Here is an 18,731-nt window from a genome sequence, read left to right as displayed (position 1 = left end):
TTTGGGCGGGCTCGTTAACTTTAATAGTTTTTAAATTCTTATCGAGTTTCGGGGCTGGTCCCATCTATTTTTAATTGACTATTAACTAGTTTCAGGATTGCTTCGAAGTCAGTTTAAGTGTGCGAAGTGGTTTTGGATGTCTCTCTGAGTGGGTTTAAACTGTTGTTCGATTGTCTTCTCCTGCTGGGGCCAGGGTCTCTTTTGTTGGTTAGTGGCATGTATTGTATTATTCATGTTCTTGATGGCCCTGTAGGTTTCGGCGGGAACTGTCCTTCCGTGGGCCTATTGTCTTTATGTAGAATGACTGGGACAGTCCAGAACATTCTCAGACAATCTGGCCTTTTCCAATACTCAAACTGTCTGTCCCACAGTTCCTTTGTTGCAGCTTTTCCACAGGCCTGGGCATGCCTTTTAAAATAGCCAAATCTTCCTGGCGTTTTGACTTTAAGTCCCTTTTGGCCCAATATTATTTCAAACAGCCCAAAATCTCTTCTTTTCTTACTTTGGGGGAATCTGTAGAATTTTGCGAGCCTTACACTGTGTTGTTGCTGAGAATTATAAAAATGAATTCACAAAGACAGAGGGCTGCACCCTGCTTTTCCGATGAATCCCTACATATTCTTGTAGAGGGAGTCAGAGCATGCAGGGAGGTCCTCTTCCCTGCTGATGGGCGGAAGAGACCTCCCCAAGAGACCAAAAGGCCATGGCTCGAAATAGCTGAGGAGGGGAACAGCAGGGATGTGGTCAGGAGGACATGGGTACAGTGCAGGAAGAGATTCAATGATCTGATGAGATCAGGAAAGGTGAGTACAAAGCCACTCTCACCTTCATCCTGATGTGCCTGTCACCACATTCCCACCACTCTGCCTTCCCAAGCCTACTCCTGCACATCATTCCTCACACCAACATACCTTGCATGTTCACCCATCTCTCTTTATGTACATACTCACATCCCCATTGACTAATCACCCCTCACACTCACCCTCATCAGAATGTAATCTTACCAATTAACACCACGGAAAGAGGACATTTGACATAGGCACCACACTCCTTCATAGCTCCCGCTACAGATGTAACCCATACATTCCTTACACTCATTCCATCACTCTCACTCAAACTTCTCTTCTTTCGCTACTTGCAGGAAAAGAGTGCTCAAAACAACAGGGAGAGGGAGAGAACCAGAGGTTGTAAAATTTGCAAAATTTCTACATTCCCCGAAGGTTGTTATTAATAAACGGGACCCTGCATGGACATTTTAAATCAAAAAAGGGTACCCAAGATGGCGTCCGTGCCTCGTGGCAGAAAGCCTGTGAGATTTTAAAACTTGGACTCTGCAGCGCAGGCAGCTTGTGGAGAAATCAAAACCAAAGCTGCAGTTTCTGTGAAGAGAGACTTTGGGGGAGAAATTCGGTTGGTAGCGCCAGCGATTAGCGCCTAAAGAGGCCGAGAAGTGGGGCGTTAACCAACTAGCGCCCGGGCGCAGTGAACCCTGCGCCTCTTGCCATATTGAGTGGGCTTTTAGCGCCGGTGCTAAATCTTAGCGCCCGCTCGCGGGCGCAGGCAGAACATGACGTCATTTCAGTGTGCAACGCTTTTTTGGCGCCTCGGACCGGAAATTCAGTGGTGCCCCCCTCCGTTCCACCTGGCGCTAATAAGGACTGCTTACCTGGAACGTTCCCCAGTCGCTCTCGGGCTGGGGGGCGCTCTTTAAAGGGGACTGCACTGGTATAAAAGCGGCAGCCATTTTGGGAGCACAACTTCTTCGAGACTTTCACAGAGTTGCTGAGCTGCACTCTGAGAGCCATTGCACCAGTGAGCCAGCGCTGGCCAGAGGAACTTCAGCCTTCTGACCATCACCTTGCTGCTGGTGAGCATTTACAATGTTAACAATTTCTTGTGCACTATTATTATGGGGGCTGCATTGGAGGGGAGCGTCCTGCTGCTGAACCATTTGGAAAGGGCACAGAGACGCAGGGAGAGAGGGGCAGGAATGGCCAGACGGAGGAGGGCCAACAGACGTCACCACACCAGACCTTACGCTGCCAGGGTTTTCCGACAGCAGTTCTCTTACTTGAACATGTCAGAGGAGCAGTGTCTTAGAAGGCTGCGCTTCAGAAAGGAGGTGGTGACTGAGCTGTGCCACCTGCTTCAGCCAGATCTGCAGCCTCAGATAAGGTGCAGTGGCTGCCAAGATGACTGTTGCCCTGAATTTACATGCGAGCGGCTCCTTTCAGGCCGCAACTGGGGACATCGCCAACATATCGCAGTTTGCGGTGCATTGCTGCATCCATCAAGTAACAGATGCCCTATTTAAAAGGAGGCGGCAGTACATCTCCTTCCCTATGACACTGGAGAAGCAGCGGGAGCGCGCAGAGGGCTTCGCAGCAATAGCGGACTTCCCCATGGTGCAGGGCGCCATTGACTGCACGCATGTGGCTTTGCGGGTGCCTGTTTTGAATCCAGAAGAGTTCCGCAACCGCAAGGGGTTCCATTCCTTGAATGTTCAGCTGGTCTGTGACCACCGACAGCTGATCCTCGCAGTCAATGCGCAGTTCCCAGGCAGCAGCCACGACGCCTTCATCCTGCGCCAGACTTCAGTTGCAGACCTATTCGAGGCCTCAGCTCACCCAGGAGGCTGGCTTCTCAGTGACAAGGGCTATCCTCTGTGCCCATGGCTGATGACCCCGCTCCGTTCGCCCAGCACCCCTGCTGAAGAGCGCTACAATGCGAGCCATCAGGCGACGAGGAGCATTGTGGAGCACACAATCGGTGTGCTGAAGCAGCGGTTCCGCTGTCTGGACCATTCCGGAGGCGCCTTGCAGTACTCACCAGAGCGAGTCTCCCACTTCGTGGTTGTCTGTTGCATGCTGCATAACCTCGCCATCCTACGCACCCAGCCAATGCCAGCAGACATTGAAGCACCAGCGGAGGAGGAGGAGGAGGAGGACCAAGACGGGAGGGAGGTACAAACTAGAAGGGCCGTCCATCAGAGGCTGATAACAAGCTGCTTTTAGGCCCCTCTCATGGAATGCTTGGTGCCATTCGAAGAGCAGGAATGGAACCGTACGGATAACCCAAAGCCTATGAAGGGCAGTATGAATGTAAATAGCAGACATGGCCAATGTAAATAAAAAAAGTTGTTTATTTTGCAAAATGTGCTTCCTTCAAACATGACAAAGCAATGGCAACAGAAAGCAAAACTAACACACTAACACATAAGTGACTCGCACACCCGGGAGACTATCCAAAACATTACTAACATTCAGACCAGCGTCCACGGCCTTGATTTCTACAAATAAGACGTCTCAGCAGCACCTTCTACTCTTTCCCCCTTGATGGTGATCTACTTCTCTTGCGAGATCGGCCCCTTCCCTCCCTGCAGCTCCTCCGTAATGGGACCCCAGTGGCTGCATCAAGGCTGGGGGAGGCCTGCTGGCTGTCCGAAAGCGCATATGCCCCTGAGGGATGTCCTGGACGACCTCTGGCCTTGGAGGGCCCGGATGCTGACTGCATGGGTGGAAGCAGTCTGTCTTGCAGGTGGTGGCAGCTGCAGTGGAAACGTGTCAGCGGTGGTATCAGGAATGCTGACATCCTGAGAGCGGACAGCAGCTCTCTGGTCGGCCGAAAAACTGGCCCTCTGATGGGGCAGCACCGCAGCATGCGCACCAATCGGCTGGTCCACAGATTGATGCCCTGCTGTGGTGCTGCAAGGGCCCCGGGTAATCCTGCCTGCTCCAGCGAGGGTGGCAGCAGTCATTGGTTGCGTGGCCTCAATATGCGTCTGCATGAGACCAGCGAGTGACTGCGTGGCAGCACTCAGCACTTGCGTGGCAGGTGCCAGTGCTTCGGTGAAGCCCTGGACAGTCCTTTCCAGTGCTTCGGTGAAGGCCGGGACAGTCCTTTCCACTGCTTTGGTGAAGCCCTGGACAGTCCTTTCCAGTGATGACCCGATGCCCTGGACAGTCTTTTCCAGTGCTGCCCCGAAGCCCTGGACAGTCCTTTCCAGTGCTGCCCCAAAGTCCTGGACAGTCCTTTCCAGTGCTGCCCCAAATCCTGCGCACTCCTTGCCTGTGCTGCCCTGAAGTCCTGCGCAGACGGCCCCCGAGCTTCCCTACCCCCCTTGTGTTGCTGAAGCCCGCTGGGTCCTGGAGCTGGTTCCTCCTCAGTGCCATCCCCCCCGATCCCCTCCAGGGAAGTACTATCCCCAGTCTGCAGATGGGCTGGCTCGCCTGAGGGTGGAACGGATGGTCCGGCTTCCTCCTGCTCGTTGCCTCCAGAGTCAGTGGCAGTGGCAGCTTGAGGGCCCGGCTCCCGAGCTGGTGATGCAGCATCTGAAAGCAGGGAGGTTGAAGAGTGGCTTTAGCGAAAGGACAGGATGGCAGCAAGGGATGCATGAGTGCTGCAATGCTCTGACATGGGTCCAGAGTGAAAAAGCATGCTGGTGGGGGGAACAAGTGGAAGGAGAGAGTTCAAAAAGGTGATGACCTTACCATTGCTGTGCACAATGGGGTCGGCAGCTCCAGTGGTGACAGGACCACTCACCCGGCCTCCAACAATCTGGTGGACTCGTTCTTCCAGGTCCGTCAGTTTCTGCAGCTGAGGAGGGCCTCCTCTGGTACGAAGCTGCTCCCTCCGGTTCCTGGCCAGCTTGGCCTGCAGGAGAAAGGACGGGAAGTGATGAAACATGCTGGCCTGAGCTGACATCACATGCCCCCCATGGTAGAATAGCCCTTACATTATGCATTGAGCTGACATCACATGCCCCCCATGGTAGAATAGCCCTTACATTATGCATTGAGCTGAATGTGCGTGTGTGTTTCCAGAAAGGGCCATGGGTGCTGGCTGACAGATGGCCATTGGGGCTTCATGCACCCTCTGGCCATAATGTAAGGTGCAGATGGAGGGATGAAGAAGATTGCGAAAAAAGCACTCACCCTAACGACCCGAGTGAGGTCGTTGAACTTCTTCCTGCATTGCACAGGAGTCCTTGGCACCATGCTGCTTGAGGTGACTCTTTGACAAACTTCCCTCCAAGCCCTGCGGTACTCGCTCTGATGAGGCCTCCTGCCATTGTCGGGGTACAGCACAGCTCGCCGGCGCTCCACTTCGCCAACCAAAGCATCCAATGCCCCATCGGTAAAGCGCTCCGCTCTCTGCCTCACCCTCTCCATATGTTCAAAGTTTGGAACGCCACAGAAAGCACAGCGCCGATTTTGAGGCCTACAAGGCGCAGAGTGTGGCTGCTGGTCCTAATTGACCCACCCCTTTAAGAGCTGGCTGGCGCCAGCATGTCTCGGGGTAATCGATTATTGACAGCACCTGCGCTGCGCCCGGCTGCCGACATATTGAGTAGCGCTGCCGGGTTAGCGCCTTAAGACTCTCGTGCAGTGCCTGAATCAACGCCGCAATCACCTTTAGGGGCGCAGCAACCCAATATCGCTCGAGGTGGCGATAAGTTGCGCCTGGCGATAAAATTTGCGCAGTGCCAATTCTAGCACCCCAAACGGGGCTATACCCAATTTCTCCCCCTTTGTATTTTGAAACCAGACAGGACTTTGAATTATGTATTAGATCAAATTGGAGACAAATCTAAACCCAGTTAGGCCTATAGTTAAGGCCATCAAGCAGTTTACATAAATAATCGGCAACAGATTAAAGAAGCCATTGAGGCTGGACAGGCCCATCAAGGAACATTCATAACAAAACAAGTCAATTGTCGGGCAGGTAGATGCGATTACTGGCCATCTAAAAACAGTTAGTATAGATTGCTACCATTATTTAAAATAGCCCGCCAAGATTAAGACAAAGAACTAACCTGATTTGGTGCGAAGATAAGGGTTTTCGAAAAGAGTATAATTGAAGGCCCCGGGTAGCAATCTCTCTCTCTGCTCAGCTCTTCTGCCCCTCGCCCTCGTGGCTGTCGCTCTTTCCCCGTCCCGCGCTTACCCCCTGGCCTTTGCCCGTGCCTTTTCCCACTCCATCTGGAAATCGCTCAGGCACTGCATCGGGCGGACACGGACAATTCAGGCCAGGCGAGGTGGGACGCGATGAGGTGAGGAGGCAAGACCGACTGAGGAAGACCGACTGAGGAAGACCAACTGAGGAGACCAACTGAGGAGACCAACTGAGGATAGGCTTCGAATCATCGGGCCTTCAGTCTTGGCCAACCTGCGACTATCTTTATGCAAACTCAAACTGTCGGCCGAAGAAGAGGAACCATCATCCCTTCAAGGTAAAGTACCCAAACAGAGACTTCAACTTTGGGGTACTCGAACCTGGACAACGCCCTTGTAGCACCCGGAGACCACGTGACGATGGCAGGCTCCAGAGAGCACCAAGAGCGAACCCCGAACCCCACCGCTGTTTTGAGTTCAGCAAACCCTTTTGATTGGTGAGCATAAATTCTGGCCCCTCATAGCTTAATCTAGTTAGGTATAGGGGGTGGGATAAGGATAAGGGGATTGTTAAGATAGTTGTTTCCCTCGATGTGCCGTGTGTTCCCCATTCCCTGTATAAGTATAGTTATTTGTATTTGCCTGTAATTTTATATACTGGTAACTTCTCATAAGACTGTTAATTTTTCTGTTTAATAAAATCTTGAGTTTTGTTTACATCCAAACAACCTGTCTACTCGAGTCTTTTCTGTATCGCTACCTGTACCTAAGTCCGGTGTCGAGAATCTCAGGGGCGTGGGAGCGATTCGAACTGCTCACGGGCAGTCAGAGGCATAACTGACTGGGCTCACGCACCACCCCCTACAAGGTGGCCCTCCATTCTTCAGTACTTTGACTGCAGCAGAGGAGGTCGCCCTGGAGCTGTCAAGAGTTGCAGAGCTGCTGGTGGTGGGAGACAGAGAGAGGGGGACCACTCAGCAACCTGGTGACAGAATTTAATCTCATACAGCCACATGTCATACATCAGTCACTCATATGGTGACTGATATCAGCAGCCTGTGAATTTTCATCATGTGTCATCATGTAGCATTACCCATTCTTAATATAACACTTCTAACTCATCTCTTTACTCTCCCACAGGTCCATCAAGTGCCCCCCCCACCTCCCCCGCACCCCCCCACTGTCCAGCCAGAGAAGGAAGACGACTCCTCAGAGGAAGCTCCAGCCTCTGAGGGTGCAACGTTACCAGACCCAAGCGCACCCAGCACCAGCACAGAGATGCACATCTTGGTGGGTCCCATGTGAGATAGAGTAGTGTTGTCACAAGTGAGCAAGAGCAGATGGTGTTAACAGGAACAGCAGTGGAGACTCCTTGCCGAAGCCAGCAGGACGCTCCTGTAATGATATCAGCAAATAGAGATGGTATTTGCCTGTTCGATTATGATGCCTTAATAACATGTTTGCATGTATTGATTGCTTGTGCCTGACCAGCAGAGGGCATGTGACCGAGAGAAGCAAGGCAGTTGGTTTAGTTTCAGTTTCGTTCTAGATGCATCACAAGCATCGTGTCTCCTGTAAAAGCTGTATAAAAGAGTTGAACAAGCTTTAGATTAAAAGTCATTCTCTTTCATAAATGTCTCGTCATTGAACCCACAAAGAAATCAATACATGGTGTCAGAAGTGGCTGAAAGAGATGAAGAGAAAAAATCTGAAGTTAAATCAGCTCTCCACAGATTAGCAAGCCAAAAGAGAACATCGTTACTTACCATTAGAGAATAGCTAACGAAGTGAAAAATGGAAGGTTTACTCCCACCGGCGACGCTTCAGTTGACAGGTAATGTGGCTGAAAATTGGAGAAGGTTCAAACAACGTGTGGGGTTGTATTTATCAGCAATCGGAGCTGACGAGAAAAGTAATAAAAGGAAATCGTCACTGTTCTTACATGTCGTGGGTGATGAAGCGCTGGAGGTGTATAATAACTTCACATTCATTGCTAATGGAGACAAAATGAAGCTAGATAAAATAATGGAACAGTTTGAGGCCTACTGCATACCTAAACGTAACGTGACGTTTGAGAGGCACAGATTTTTCACATGTGTACAGAAAACGGGTGAGACTATTGATCAGTATGTGACTGAACTGAAAAACAGAAGCAAATCGTGTGAATTTGGGGGACTGACAGACTCGCTGATAAAAGACAGACTGGTGTGTGGTATTCCAGATAATGGTCTAAGGGAAAGACTGCTAAGAGAGCAAGATCTAGACCTGGGAAAAGCCATAGCACTGTATAGGGCTACAGAGACTGTGAAGTTGCAGGCAAAGGAGCTGTTCAGTGACAATAGCTGCAACGTGGATGCAGTGAGAATGAACGGACATAAACCGTTTAACAAAAAGAGCGCCAATGTGAAAAAAGAGGCGTGGCCAGCGAACGAAAATGAAAGGGACAATCGAAAGACATGTAGTCGATGCGGTACACAGCATCCACCAAGAAAGTGTCCAGGATATGGTAAAACATGCAATAGTTGCAACAAGAACAACCATTATGCCCGTTGCTGTAAGAACCAAGCGCAACAAAGCAAGGTCCATACAGTAGATGAAAGCGAGATAGAGGAGTTCAATGTAGATGTTGTGTCTGAAAACAAAGAAGAAAAAAGAGACTGAATGTTGACACTAAAAGTGAATGACATACATATTCCATTTAAATTGGATACTGGAGCACAAGTTAATGTGACATCAGAGACTGATTTTAAGAAAATTAGACCCAGACCAAAGATACATGGAATCAAAGTGAAAGTGACAGGATACTCAGGTACTGAAATACCAGTGAAAGGAAGATGCATTGTCAAAGTGACACACAAGGACAGAGAGCACACGTTAGCATTAATCGTGGTGCCAAAGGAGGTGCAAGCCATACTAGGTTTAAAAGCCTGTGAGAGACTGAACCTGGTAAAGAGAGTCCTCGTTGTGGAAAGCGAAGGAGAGACAGTCTATGGTGAACTGAATGTTGCGTACACACCGGGTAAGCTGATGTATACAGCAGACACGTTGTCCAGAGCTGTTGACCCAGGAGAGCCCGCAAACACAGTGAAAAGACTGATGTACAAGGCAAAAGACAGTGGAACTGACTTCTACCAGAGCATGCTTGTATACCGCACAACGCCGCTCGAGTGTGGTATGTCACCAGCCCAACTCCTGATGGGACGTCGGCTAAGGTCAAACCTACCCATCCCGGAGAACCTCCTGAAAACAAAAGAGGGGGAGAAAGTGAGGAAGTTCAAAGAACAACAGAAAGAAAAGCAAAAGTACTACTATGACAGAGGAACACAAAACCTACCTGAGCTCCACACTGGTGACCAAGTAAGGTTGAAAGACAAAACAAACACATGGACTCAGAAGGGAACTGTCCTGAGTGAAGTTCAACCAAGATCATACACCATTCAGACAGATGAGGGTGCTGTTCTGAGAAGAAATCGTCGAGATCGTCTCATGGGACCAGCCACAGCAGGTCAAGAGACTGATACTGTTGAACAACCTGATCACACAGCTGAGAACACATCATCTGAGGCAACAACTCAGATTCAAGGACAATCAATCAGAAAATCCTCAAGACACGTGAAGCCTCCTGAGAGACTCATTGAGCAAATTTAAGGACTATTGTTATAGAAGAATGTAATGTTATCTTATTCTTTCTTCAAGTTCTAGTGTATTGACATATTTCATGTGAACACACAAAGCAAGGTTAAAAAACCTTGATCATGATAATGATAATGTAAGTTCATTAAGTGTTACAGTTAAAATGCAGATTAATACAAAGAAAACATGTTGTTAGTTAAAAGTAAAATACTTTTGTTTTAAGAAAAGGAGATGTAATGATATCAGCAAATAGAGATGGCATTTGCCTGTTCGATTATGATGCCTTAATAGCATGTTTGCATGTATTGATTGCTTGTGCCTGACCAGCAGAGGGCATGTGACCGAGAGAAGCAAGGCAGTTGGTTTAGTTTCAGTTTCGTTCTAGATGCATCACAAGCATCGTGTCTCCTGTAAAAGCTGTATAAAAGAGTTGAACAAGTTTTAGATTAAAAGTCATTGGCCTAGAAATTCACTGGCCTTAGCGCCGCTTTTGAGGCGCTAGAGGGCCTAGCGGCGAAGTTATGGCCAGTTTTGAAATTGACAAGGGCCCTAAATCGGCGTTAGGCCGGTAGTGCTGCGCCGGCACCGATGACGTCATCGGTGTGCGCAGCGTCCCGGTTGCCATGGTAACCCGCCCGAACTCGGAAATTGAGTTGCGGCCGCCTCGCCCGTGGCAGCCGCAAGCAACGTTCTGGCAGAGGTGCCTTACAGAACGTTGCGCCGGCGCATTAAAGGCCCCGCGGCGGCCGGCCGCTTTCCTGCCGCCCGCCTGGCCGCAGCTCCCTCCCCGGACTTCCCCCCCCCCCGGGAACAGAAGCAAGCCCGGCACTTGTCCGAGGTGCCGGGCTCATTTTTAAAAAGATTATCGCGGGCCGCGGCCGGGTGCAGGCAGCTCCTCCTTAAGGGAAGGAGGAGGCCTGCACTTCCCGAACCTGCCGCACCGCAGCGGGCGCCGCAGCGCCGGAATAGCGCCGAAATTCAGCGCATAGTGCCAGTTTTCAGGCGCTAACAGCTTTCAGCAGCGCCAGCAGCCGTTTGGGCGCAGAAGTAGTGAATTTTTGGCCCGCCCAGCGCGACTTAGCTCCGGCACTAACTTCCGGCGCTAAAGCCGTCGCTGCGCCAAAACCCAATTTCTAGGCCATTCTCTTTCATAAATGTCTCGTCATTGAACCCACAAAGAAATCAATACAGCTCCCAGCTCTGCTGAGCTGCATGCAGACGCTGAGCTTCGGGGGCCATCGAGAAAGAGGGTAATCCTGGAGGGGCAGCAAGAAGTGCAGGAGGCTCTGACAGGTTTTGCTGCTGCGACGTCTGCAAATGTGCAGAGAATGGAGGAGTTCATCTCCAACAGGAGCATCACCATGTCACAGGTGATGGCGATGTGCTGGTCCATGGAAAGGATGGCCACCTGCATGGAGCAGCTAATGCGCCACTCACATGAGCACATGCTAGCTATGGAGAACAAATGACAGAGGCTCATAGACCTCCTCTCTAGGAGGGATCTAAATGTAGAATTGGGTCCTCATGGCTCCACTGATGTGCAGCACGGTGCTCTCCAGCTCCTTGCTAGCAAGGAAATGCAGGTGGCCCATGAGAGGGATGATGGTGAGAGGTGACATGGAAATGGGGGCTCCTCTGAAAGCACTCCCACTTTTCCCCCATTGCCTCCCCTCAGTCAGAGCCCCAGATGCTTCCTCAGATTGCAATGGCTGAGTCTGCCCTGATCAGTTGCAGGAGGAACAGTCTTCCGCGGGGCCCTCACAGGCTGCAAAGCCCAGAGAATGTCCGCCAAGAGTGTCTACGAAGTCGCAGCAGGGAATTGAACAGCCTGCACCTCGTAGAAGCACGCGGAAAAGAAAAAAGCCACAATCCTAATTGCACTATGGTATGCACATAGGTGTATAAAGAAGTATTATTGTTAAGGTTCTGTTAATGTTATCACACATATAAAAGTATTTAATTTCACCACTGCCCATTTCTGTCTGCTACCTTGGAAGTGGCCTTGTGAGTTGGAATGAATGGTGAGACATTATGTGACCTCAAACATTGTAGGGATGCTTTATGGTGTTGTTGGCGGGGGGGGGGGGGGGGCGGAACTTGGCACAGCATGTAGCAGCCATATGGGTGCAATGCAAGAAGTTAAGTAAATCTGGCCATGATGAGGCCATCCTTAGCCTTCCGGGCAGCAATGTGCTCCGCTGCTGGTCCCATCTGGACTGCAGGTTCCTCCTGCTCCTGCTCCTCCGTCTCGTCTTCCAGCTGATTCTCCTCCTGCTCCTCCTCTTCCTCTGCCTCCTCCTCTGAAGAGGTTGTGCACTCAGAGCCTTGCTCCACAAGCAGCTCTAATCCTCGCTGCTGTGCTATGTTGTGCAGCGTGCAGTAGACGACGACGATTCTGGAGACTCTGGCTGGTGTGTACTGAACGGCACCTTCAGATCTGTCAAGGCATCTGAAGCGCATCTTAAGCATTCATATTGCCTGCTCTATGACACATCTGGTGGACCTGTGGCTGGCTTTCATTATATCTCTCTGCGGCCTCGGTACCTGCCTTCCTCAAGGGTGTCTTGAGCCACGTCTTTAGTGGATAGCCCTTGTCTCCAAGTAGCCAGCTGGTAAGAGTCTTTGGCGATGCGAAGAGTTGAGGGAAGGTGGACTGGTGCAGGACGAAAGAGTCATGACAGCTGCCAGGGAATTTGGCGCAGACATGCATGATGATCTTCCTATGGTTGCAGACCAGCTGCACATTGAGGGAGTGGAAACCCTTACAGTTCACAAAAACTCCAGGGTGACATGGGGGTGCCCTGATGGCCACATGTGTGCAGCCGATGATGCCCTGCACCCGTGGGACGCCAGCCAGAGCGGCAAAGCCAAGCGCACGCTCAGTAACACTGGCTTCATTGGTGGCATTGTTCACCTAATTGGCTGACTTGTTAAACATCGCATCTGTGGGTGGCCGACTGCGAGATCCTGTAAATGTTTGCTGCTCCCTCAGGAGCCTGAAGCGGAGAAGTTGAGGGCGGTGGTGACTTTGACAGCCACTGGTAAGGCATGTCCACCAGGTTCTCTGAGCTGCAGGTCTTGCTCCAGCAAGCTACAAATGTCTGCAACGGCCTGGCACAATAGCCTGAGCCTCCTTTGGCACTGCTGCTCAGTCATGTTGAGGAAGCTCATCCTCTGCCTGTATACCCTGAGTTGAGGGTATTGCCTCTGGCGCGGTGCAGCCCTGTGCTGATGCCCTCTGTCCTGTGGAGCATCAGGTTGTTGAGGAGAAGGTTGGTGGTAATAGTTGCTGCTGCTGCTGGTGGTGGGGCTCATCCTCATCTTGGTCTGATTCTGAGGGCCAACGTGAGACAGTATAAGCGGCACCCTTGCTGATGTAATAGATAGCAGGTCATGTGGAGATCAGAGGAACAATCTGTGAATGTTGTGATAGTTACTACCAATGTGGTGAGAGTGGCTTCCAAAGTTGCAGAAATGACTTGCAAACTGTAGACACCTAAATCTGTGTTCAAAATGGAGTCAGTAAGAGCCTTTCCCTTAGGGAAGTAAGCAGGTGTCATGTGGGTGTATTTATTTGGATTTCCATGCACTGCATTAATGACCTTGCTCAATGGCCACTGAGCTTTCACCTCACGTTGACAGACATGGTTCCCGAGCTGCGTGCTTCCTGTGGTCATCCAGTAAAAATCAAAAGGTCTGGTTAAAAACACTGTTAAGTGTCTCACAACAAGGATTTAATGAGTTCTCTCCACAGATGCTGCCTGACCTGCTGAGTGTTTCCAGCTTTTTCTGTTGTTATTTCAGATTTAATGAGCTTAATTAGGTCGCCCACCTCTCCTGATTGGGTCTGTGGCATGCTGGCAAATGCGCCCGAGTTAAAGGCATGAGGAGACGGGATGACGGCAGGATCCCGACGCGCTCAAAATTTCGGCATATTTTACTGCCGACCTGCCTCCAAACGCACACGCCCGGCAGCGGGAAAATTCTGGCTAATGTCCTTCTTGTTTCCGCAGATGAGTCATCTTCATCCAGATCTGCTAAACCCATCCCTGAGACAGTTATAACCTCTGTAGACGACAGCATTGAGACCCAAGAGGACATTGAATTCTTTGGTAAGGAGGAATCCAACAACAGACATTGAAGACATACCACCCAGAAACCAAATTTCAAGCTGTGCTGCTGAGTGCCAGACCCTACAACTGTCACCAGATCCTCTGGAGTATATGTCGTGAGCTGATAAGCTGGACACAGTTGACCAAGTAGAGTGGCTCTTTAGTTACATTGAAAAATAAACTTGGGGAAACATGAGCCACAATCCCACTCCCACCTCGAGATGGGCCTCCCGCCTGGCACTATCAGATCGCAGGCCGGCCGCTGGCACACTCCGCTGGTTGGTCATCCAATAATTAAAATGCACCCCAGTGTCTTCTTAAGTCATGGAGAACATGAAGTTATTAGATACCAAAAGTATTCTCACTGTACAAGGTGACATGAATCTTGTCATTCATGTGGAAATGACTTATGGAATGATACTGGGCGGCCTGCTGGTGGCGCTGTCCAGGGAGAGTATAAATACTCGGGCATGGGCCCAGCTTGCTCAGGACATTCTTTAACAGGAAATAGTGAAGGACACAACTAGATCTCCATGTTGAAAAACAGTTGATTAAAGCCTTGTCTAATACTTAGACCAAGTGCCTAGTAGTTTTCTTATGTCACAAGGCATCATACATTTTACTCTCAGTATTAGTACAAGACACATGCAATATTAAACCATGCTAATTGCAATATTGTACCAAACAAGTAAACAAAAGTTTACCTGTGGCTTCAGTGTTTCTCTAACTGTTCAGAGTTTGTTGTCTTTAACTCTTACTTTAAGACTGTTAATTCAACATTTAAACCAATTGTTTTTTCTTATTGGGCCTCTGTTACGAAATATCCTCAAAATCAATGCTAGGACAAAAGCTGTGTTAATTGATGTTTTTCAGCTAGTTGTCTTTTTCAAGGTGTAGACGATATATAGGCGAATGGAAAGATAAATCTGCATTATTACATAAGAACATAAGAAATAAGAGCAGGAGTAGGCCATATGGCCCCTCGAGCCTGCTTCGCCATAAATATCAAGAATAGGACAAAGGGACACTATTCAAACTAGTAAAAGGAAATTTTAGGACAGATATCAGGAAATTCCTCTTCATACGGCGAGTGATCAATGTATCGAATATTCTTCCAGATAGAATAATGGATGCGAAAACCACGGGGACATTTACAAAACAATTGGATACTGCAATAGTGGAACTTTGGGGGTTTTCTGGATGGATAAACTTAGATAAGCCAAATTGTCTCCCTTGCTCATAATTATGATAAGTATAATGTGGAGCAAAGCCACCATCTTTCATCCTCATGCAATCAGCCCTGTGCCCATATCTGACCAGCCACTCCAGTTTCTTCTACCACATGAAGGAGAAGGACAGCACATTTTATTGTAGCAATATTTCCTTGCATGGACTATTTTAAATACTCTTTAAAAATATGTTGTTTGTGTCAATCTGCAGGTATAAATGAAAAAGATGAGCAGCATAAAGAAAGAAAAAAGGTAAGACCATAATAATTGGGTTCACATTTCGTACTTGGAGTCAAAAGTAAACAGTTTGGTGTTTCAGAGATAAACCAAACTGCTTACATTTGACTCCAATGACTAAATGTGAATTAAAAGCTACAGTCCTGATATTAACCCAGCCCATCCACCACAAATGGGGCGGGTGGGTCGTTAAAATGATGGAGAGTGGATTTGTGCCACATTCCCAACCCCCCATACCATTTTAACTGCAACATAATTGTCATAAATCACAACTTCTACAAGAAGTAACTCAGGAAGTACTACTGAACGGCCAGCTGAGGGCGCCGTCCGAGGAGTATAAATACTCGGGCGTGGGCCCAACTTGGCCAGAGACAATCTGGAAACAGGAAGCGAGTGACTACTAACTAGACCTCCATGTTTTGTTACAAGTCGATTAAAGCCTTGCTTTATGTACAACCAAGTGCGTAGTGAGTCTTTATTACGTCAATTTAATCGACTTGTTATCGTCTCCACGCCTTGGGTGATTCGGAACAACCAGCTGCAACTCGAACCGCAGAAAGGGACTTGGGCAAGAAACTGATCCATTATGGAAAAACTCCTTAGACCCGCTCGTCTTGACCTGGACCCGAAGGCACCTGCGGCAGCGAAGGTATGGAAGCATTGGTTTCGTACCTTTAGCAACTTGAAGAATGTGGGGCGGATGCCCCTAATAAGTTACGAATGCTTATTAACTACGTATCCCCTCATGTGTATATGATTATATTGAGGACTGTATAGACTACGACGCTGCTATCCAAATTTTATAGCAGCTATATGTCAAGTCCCCGAATGAAATCTTTGCTCGACACCTACTGGCCACAACTCGGCAGCAGCCTGGGGAATCACTTGATGAATTCCTCCAGAAACTTCGCAGGCTCAGCAAAGATTGTAACCTTAAAGCGGCTACAACTGACCAGTATCAAGAGGAACTAATCCGCGATTCGTTTATCAATGGGATTGCGTTCCCTTTTATATGTCAGCGCCTGCTGGAAAATAAAACCCTCAATTTACGGGCTGCTTATGACCAGGCGTGTTCCCTGGACTTGGCCAAGAAGAATGCAGACACTTATCTCCCACCATGTGCACGGGTGGCGGCTATCACCTTTAATAAGTCTTTCGATAGGTCTCGGGTGGATGCCCCCGCTGATGATGACTCTACTCTAACAGACGACGACCCTACCCTAGAGACCTTTGCTGATGATGACCACACCCTAGCAGCATCCTGGCAATCAGGAAGAAAGTGTTTCTTTTGTGGAGGCACGTTCCATTACAGAAAATTTTGCCCGGCTCGTAATGCGACCTGCAATCATTGCATCAAGAAGGGACACTTTTCCAAGGTATGCCAGTCACGGGCCTCTGCTAACAAGAAAGGCTGCTCCTCTAATGTATACCGGTCGATAGCTCCTGTTAGCTTCACAGCTGCTATCTATGGAGCTGCTCCTCCCCCAAGAACCACTGCTAAGGCTACAGCTGCTGAAGGAAAAATTACCCCTTCTCCCATCACAGCTGTTTTTCCCCAAAGTTTGTCCCATGCAGCCACGAAGGTTTCAGTAAATGGGCACACTCTAAGCACACTAATCGACTGCTGCAGCTCTGACAGCTTCATTAGTAAGCGGGCTGTCAGCAGGTTAAAACTGCGCATTTATCCCTCGGACAGGGAGATTGTAATGGCTCTGATGACTCTGACCAGCAATTCTTCTGGCTTCTGTCTTGTCAACCTCATCCTCAATGGTCACACGTATCCCTCCACCTGGCTTGGAGTACTCGAAAACTTATGTAGCGATGTGCTTCTGGGACAGGACTTCCAGAAGCAGCACAAAAGACTCACTTTTGAGTTTGGAAGGTCAAAGCCGGAGCTTACCAGTTCTAAGGTGCCATTTTGTGCGTTCTCGGCGGCCTTACTCGGTGATCCCTCCCTGTTTGCCAATCTCTCCGCCCCCCCCCCCATCGAGGAGGAGGCTACAGCCATCATTGAGGCTGTACGCCAATGGAGTCATTTTCTTGCTCGGCATCATTTCACGCTCATAACTGACCAGCGCTCCGTGGCCTTCATGTTGGATAACCGGAAGCGCACAAAAATCAAAAATAATAAAATTCAACTCTGGAGAATGGATCTGGCCGCCTTTGGATCCGTTACCGACCCAGCAAACAGAATGTGGCCCCAGATACCTTCACACGGGCATTTTGCTCTTCAATGTCAACGTCAACTCTGGCGGATCTGCATATGGACATATGCCATCCTGGCGTTACCCATATGTTGCACTTTGTACGCTCCAAAAATCTACCATTCTCAACGGAGGACGTAAAGAAAACATGCTCCTCCTGTAGGATTTGTGCAGAATTGAAACCACAATTCTTCCGCCCATCAGATGACTTACTCATACATGCAATGCAGCCTATGCAGAGGCTCAGCATAGACTTTAAAGGGCCATTGCCTTCGTCGACGTGGAACAACTACCTACTTACGATGGTAGACGAATATTCACGCTTTCCCTTTGCCTTCTCCTGTCCTAATATGCTTACCTCTACGGTAATTAAATGCCTCGATCAGGTCTTTTCCCTTTGCGGGATGGCCAATTTTATCTACACGGATCAGGGTCCCTCCTTTATGTCGAGTGAACTTAAAAGTTATCTCTCCCAACGGGGAATCGCCTCGAGTAAGACGACACCATATCACCCAATCGGCAATGGACAGGTTGAACGATACAATGCCACCATCTGGAACACTGTCCGTCTGGCACTGAGGTCATGCAACCTACCAGACCAGCAGTGGGAAACCGTGCTCCCCGATGTGTTACACTCCATCAGGTCTCTTCTCTCCACATCCACTAATGTCATACCTCATGAGTGATTCTTCAAGTTCCAGCGTCGCTCTATACACGGGATAACTCTACCGTCATGGTTGGTGGTTCCAGGCCCTGTGCTACTCCGTAGGTTTGTCCGGTCTGCCAAGAACGACCCTCTCGTTGATGAGGTGGAGTTAACGGAGGTAAACCCCACGTATGCGCACGTGCAGTACCCCGATGGCCGGGAGTCCACTGTCTCACTCAGAGATCTGGCTCCCTGCCCAACCGGTCACATGGGCCCGAATGATGAAGGATCCTCTAAAGTCTGTGGGTTGTTTAGTTAATGAATACACAGACTCCAAGAGTAACTTAAAACAGGACTTTACTATTCGAAGGTCAGGGCGAATCTGCCCAATAAATCCTGACACAACACTTATATACTGGTGTGGTCACCGTCGGTATTACAGTATACAGAAGCCAAACAAAGTAGTGCCACACCTAAAATAGTTCTCTTAAAGGTGAACGGTTACATACAATAGTTCTCTTAAAGGTAGACGGGTACATACACTACAATCCTCCCTTTTTAGCTTACAACATACTTATTCCCCATTAAACATAACATATAATCAACTTCATGTAAAACAATTCACAGATATAGTCTCTGCGGGAAACAGTTCACAGATTCAGTCTCTGCGGGAACAGTTCACAGATTCAGTCTCTGGTCTTGACTCGGTCCGAACAACATCTCTGTGGTGTAGCCGGTTCACATTTCTAGCGTGACTCATCCAATAGTCTTTCCCT

General features: G+C 49.1%; 1 protein-coding gene across 2 annotated transcripts in view; it reads left to right on the top strand.

Moving 5' to 3' along the window:
- The window catches only part of LOC147123290 (uncharacterized), a 277,352-nt gene that overhangs the window by 206,399 nt on the left and 52,222 nt on the right, over positions 1 to 18,731 (top strand). For both annotated transcript variants that reach the window (XM_085970222.1, XM_085970227.1), the window contains 2 exons: positions 13,541 to 13,639; positions 15,080 to 15,120. In XM_085970222.1, coding sequence (XP_085826348.1) covers positions 13,541 to 13,639; positions 15,080 to 15,120 — 140 coding nt within the window. The remainder of the gene's footprint in view (positions 1 to 13,540; positions 13,640 to 15,079; positions 15,121 to 18,731) is intronic.

The sequence above is a fragment of the Somniosus microcephalus genome, chromosome 2 (genome assembly GCF_052327205.1).
Source record: "Somniosus microcephalus isolate GS21.2 chromosome 2, FLI_Smic_1.0, whole genome shotgun sequence".
NCBI lineage: Eukaryota > Metazoa > Chordata > Chondrichthyes > Squaliformes > Somniosidae > Somniosus > Somniosus microcephalus.
Note: the sequence above shows the minus strand (reverse complement) of the source record. Positions and strands in the feature narration are given on the sequence as shown.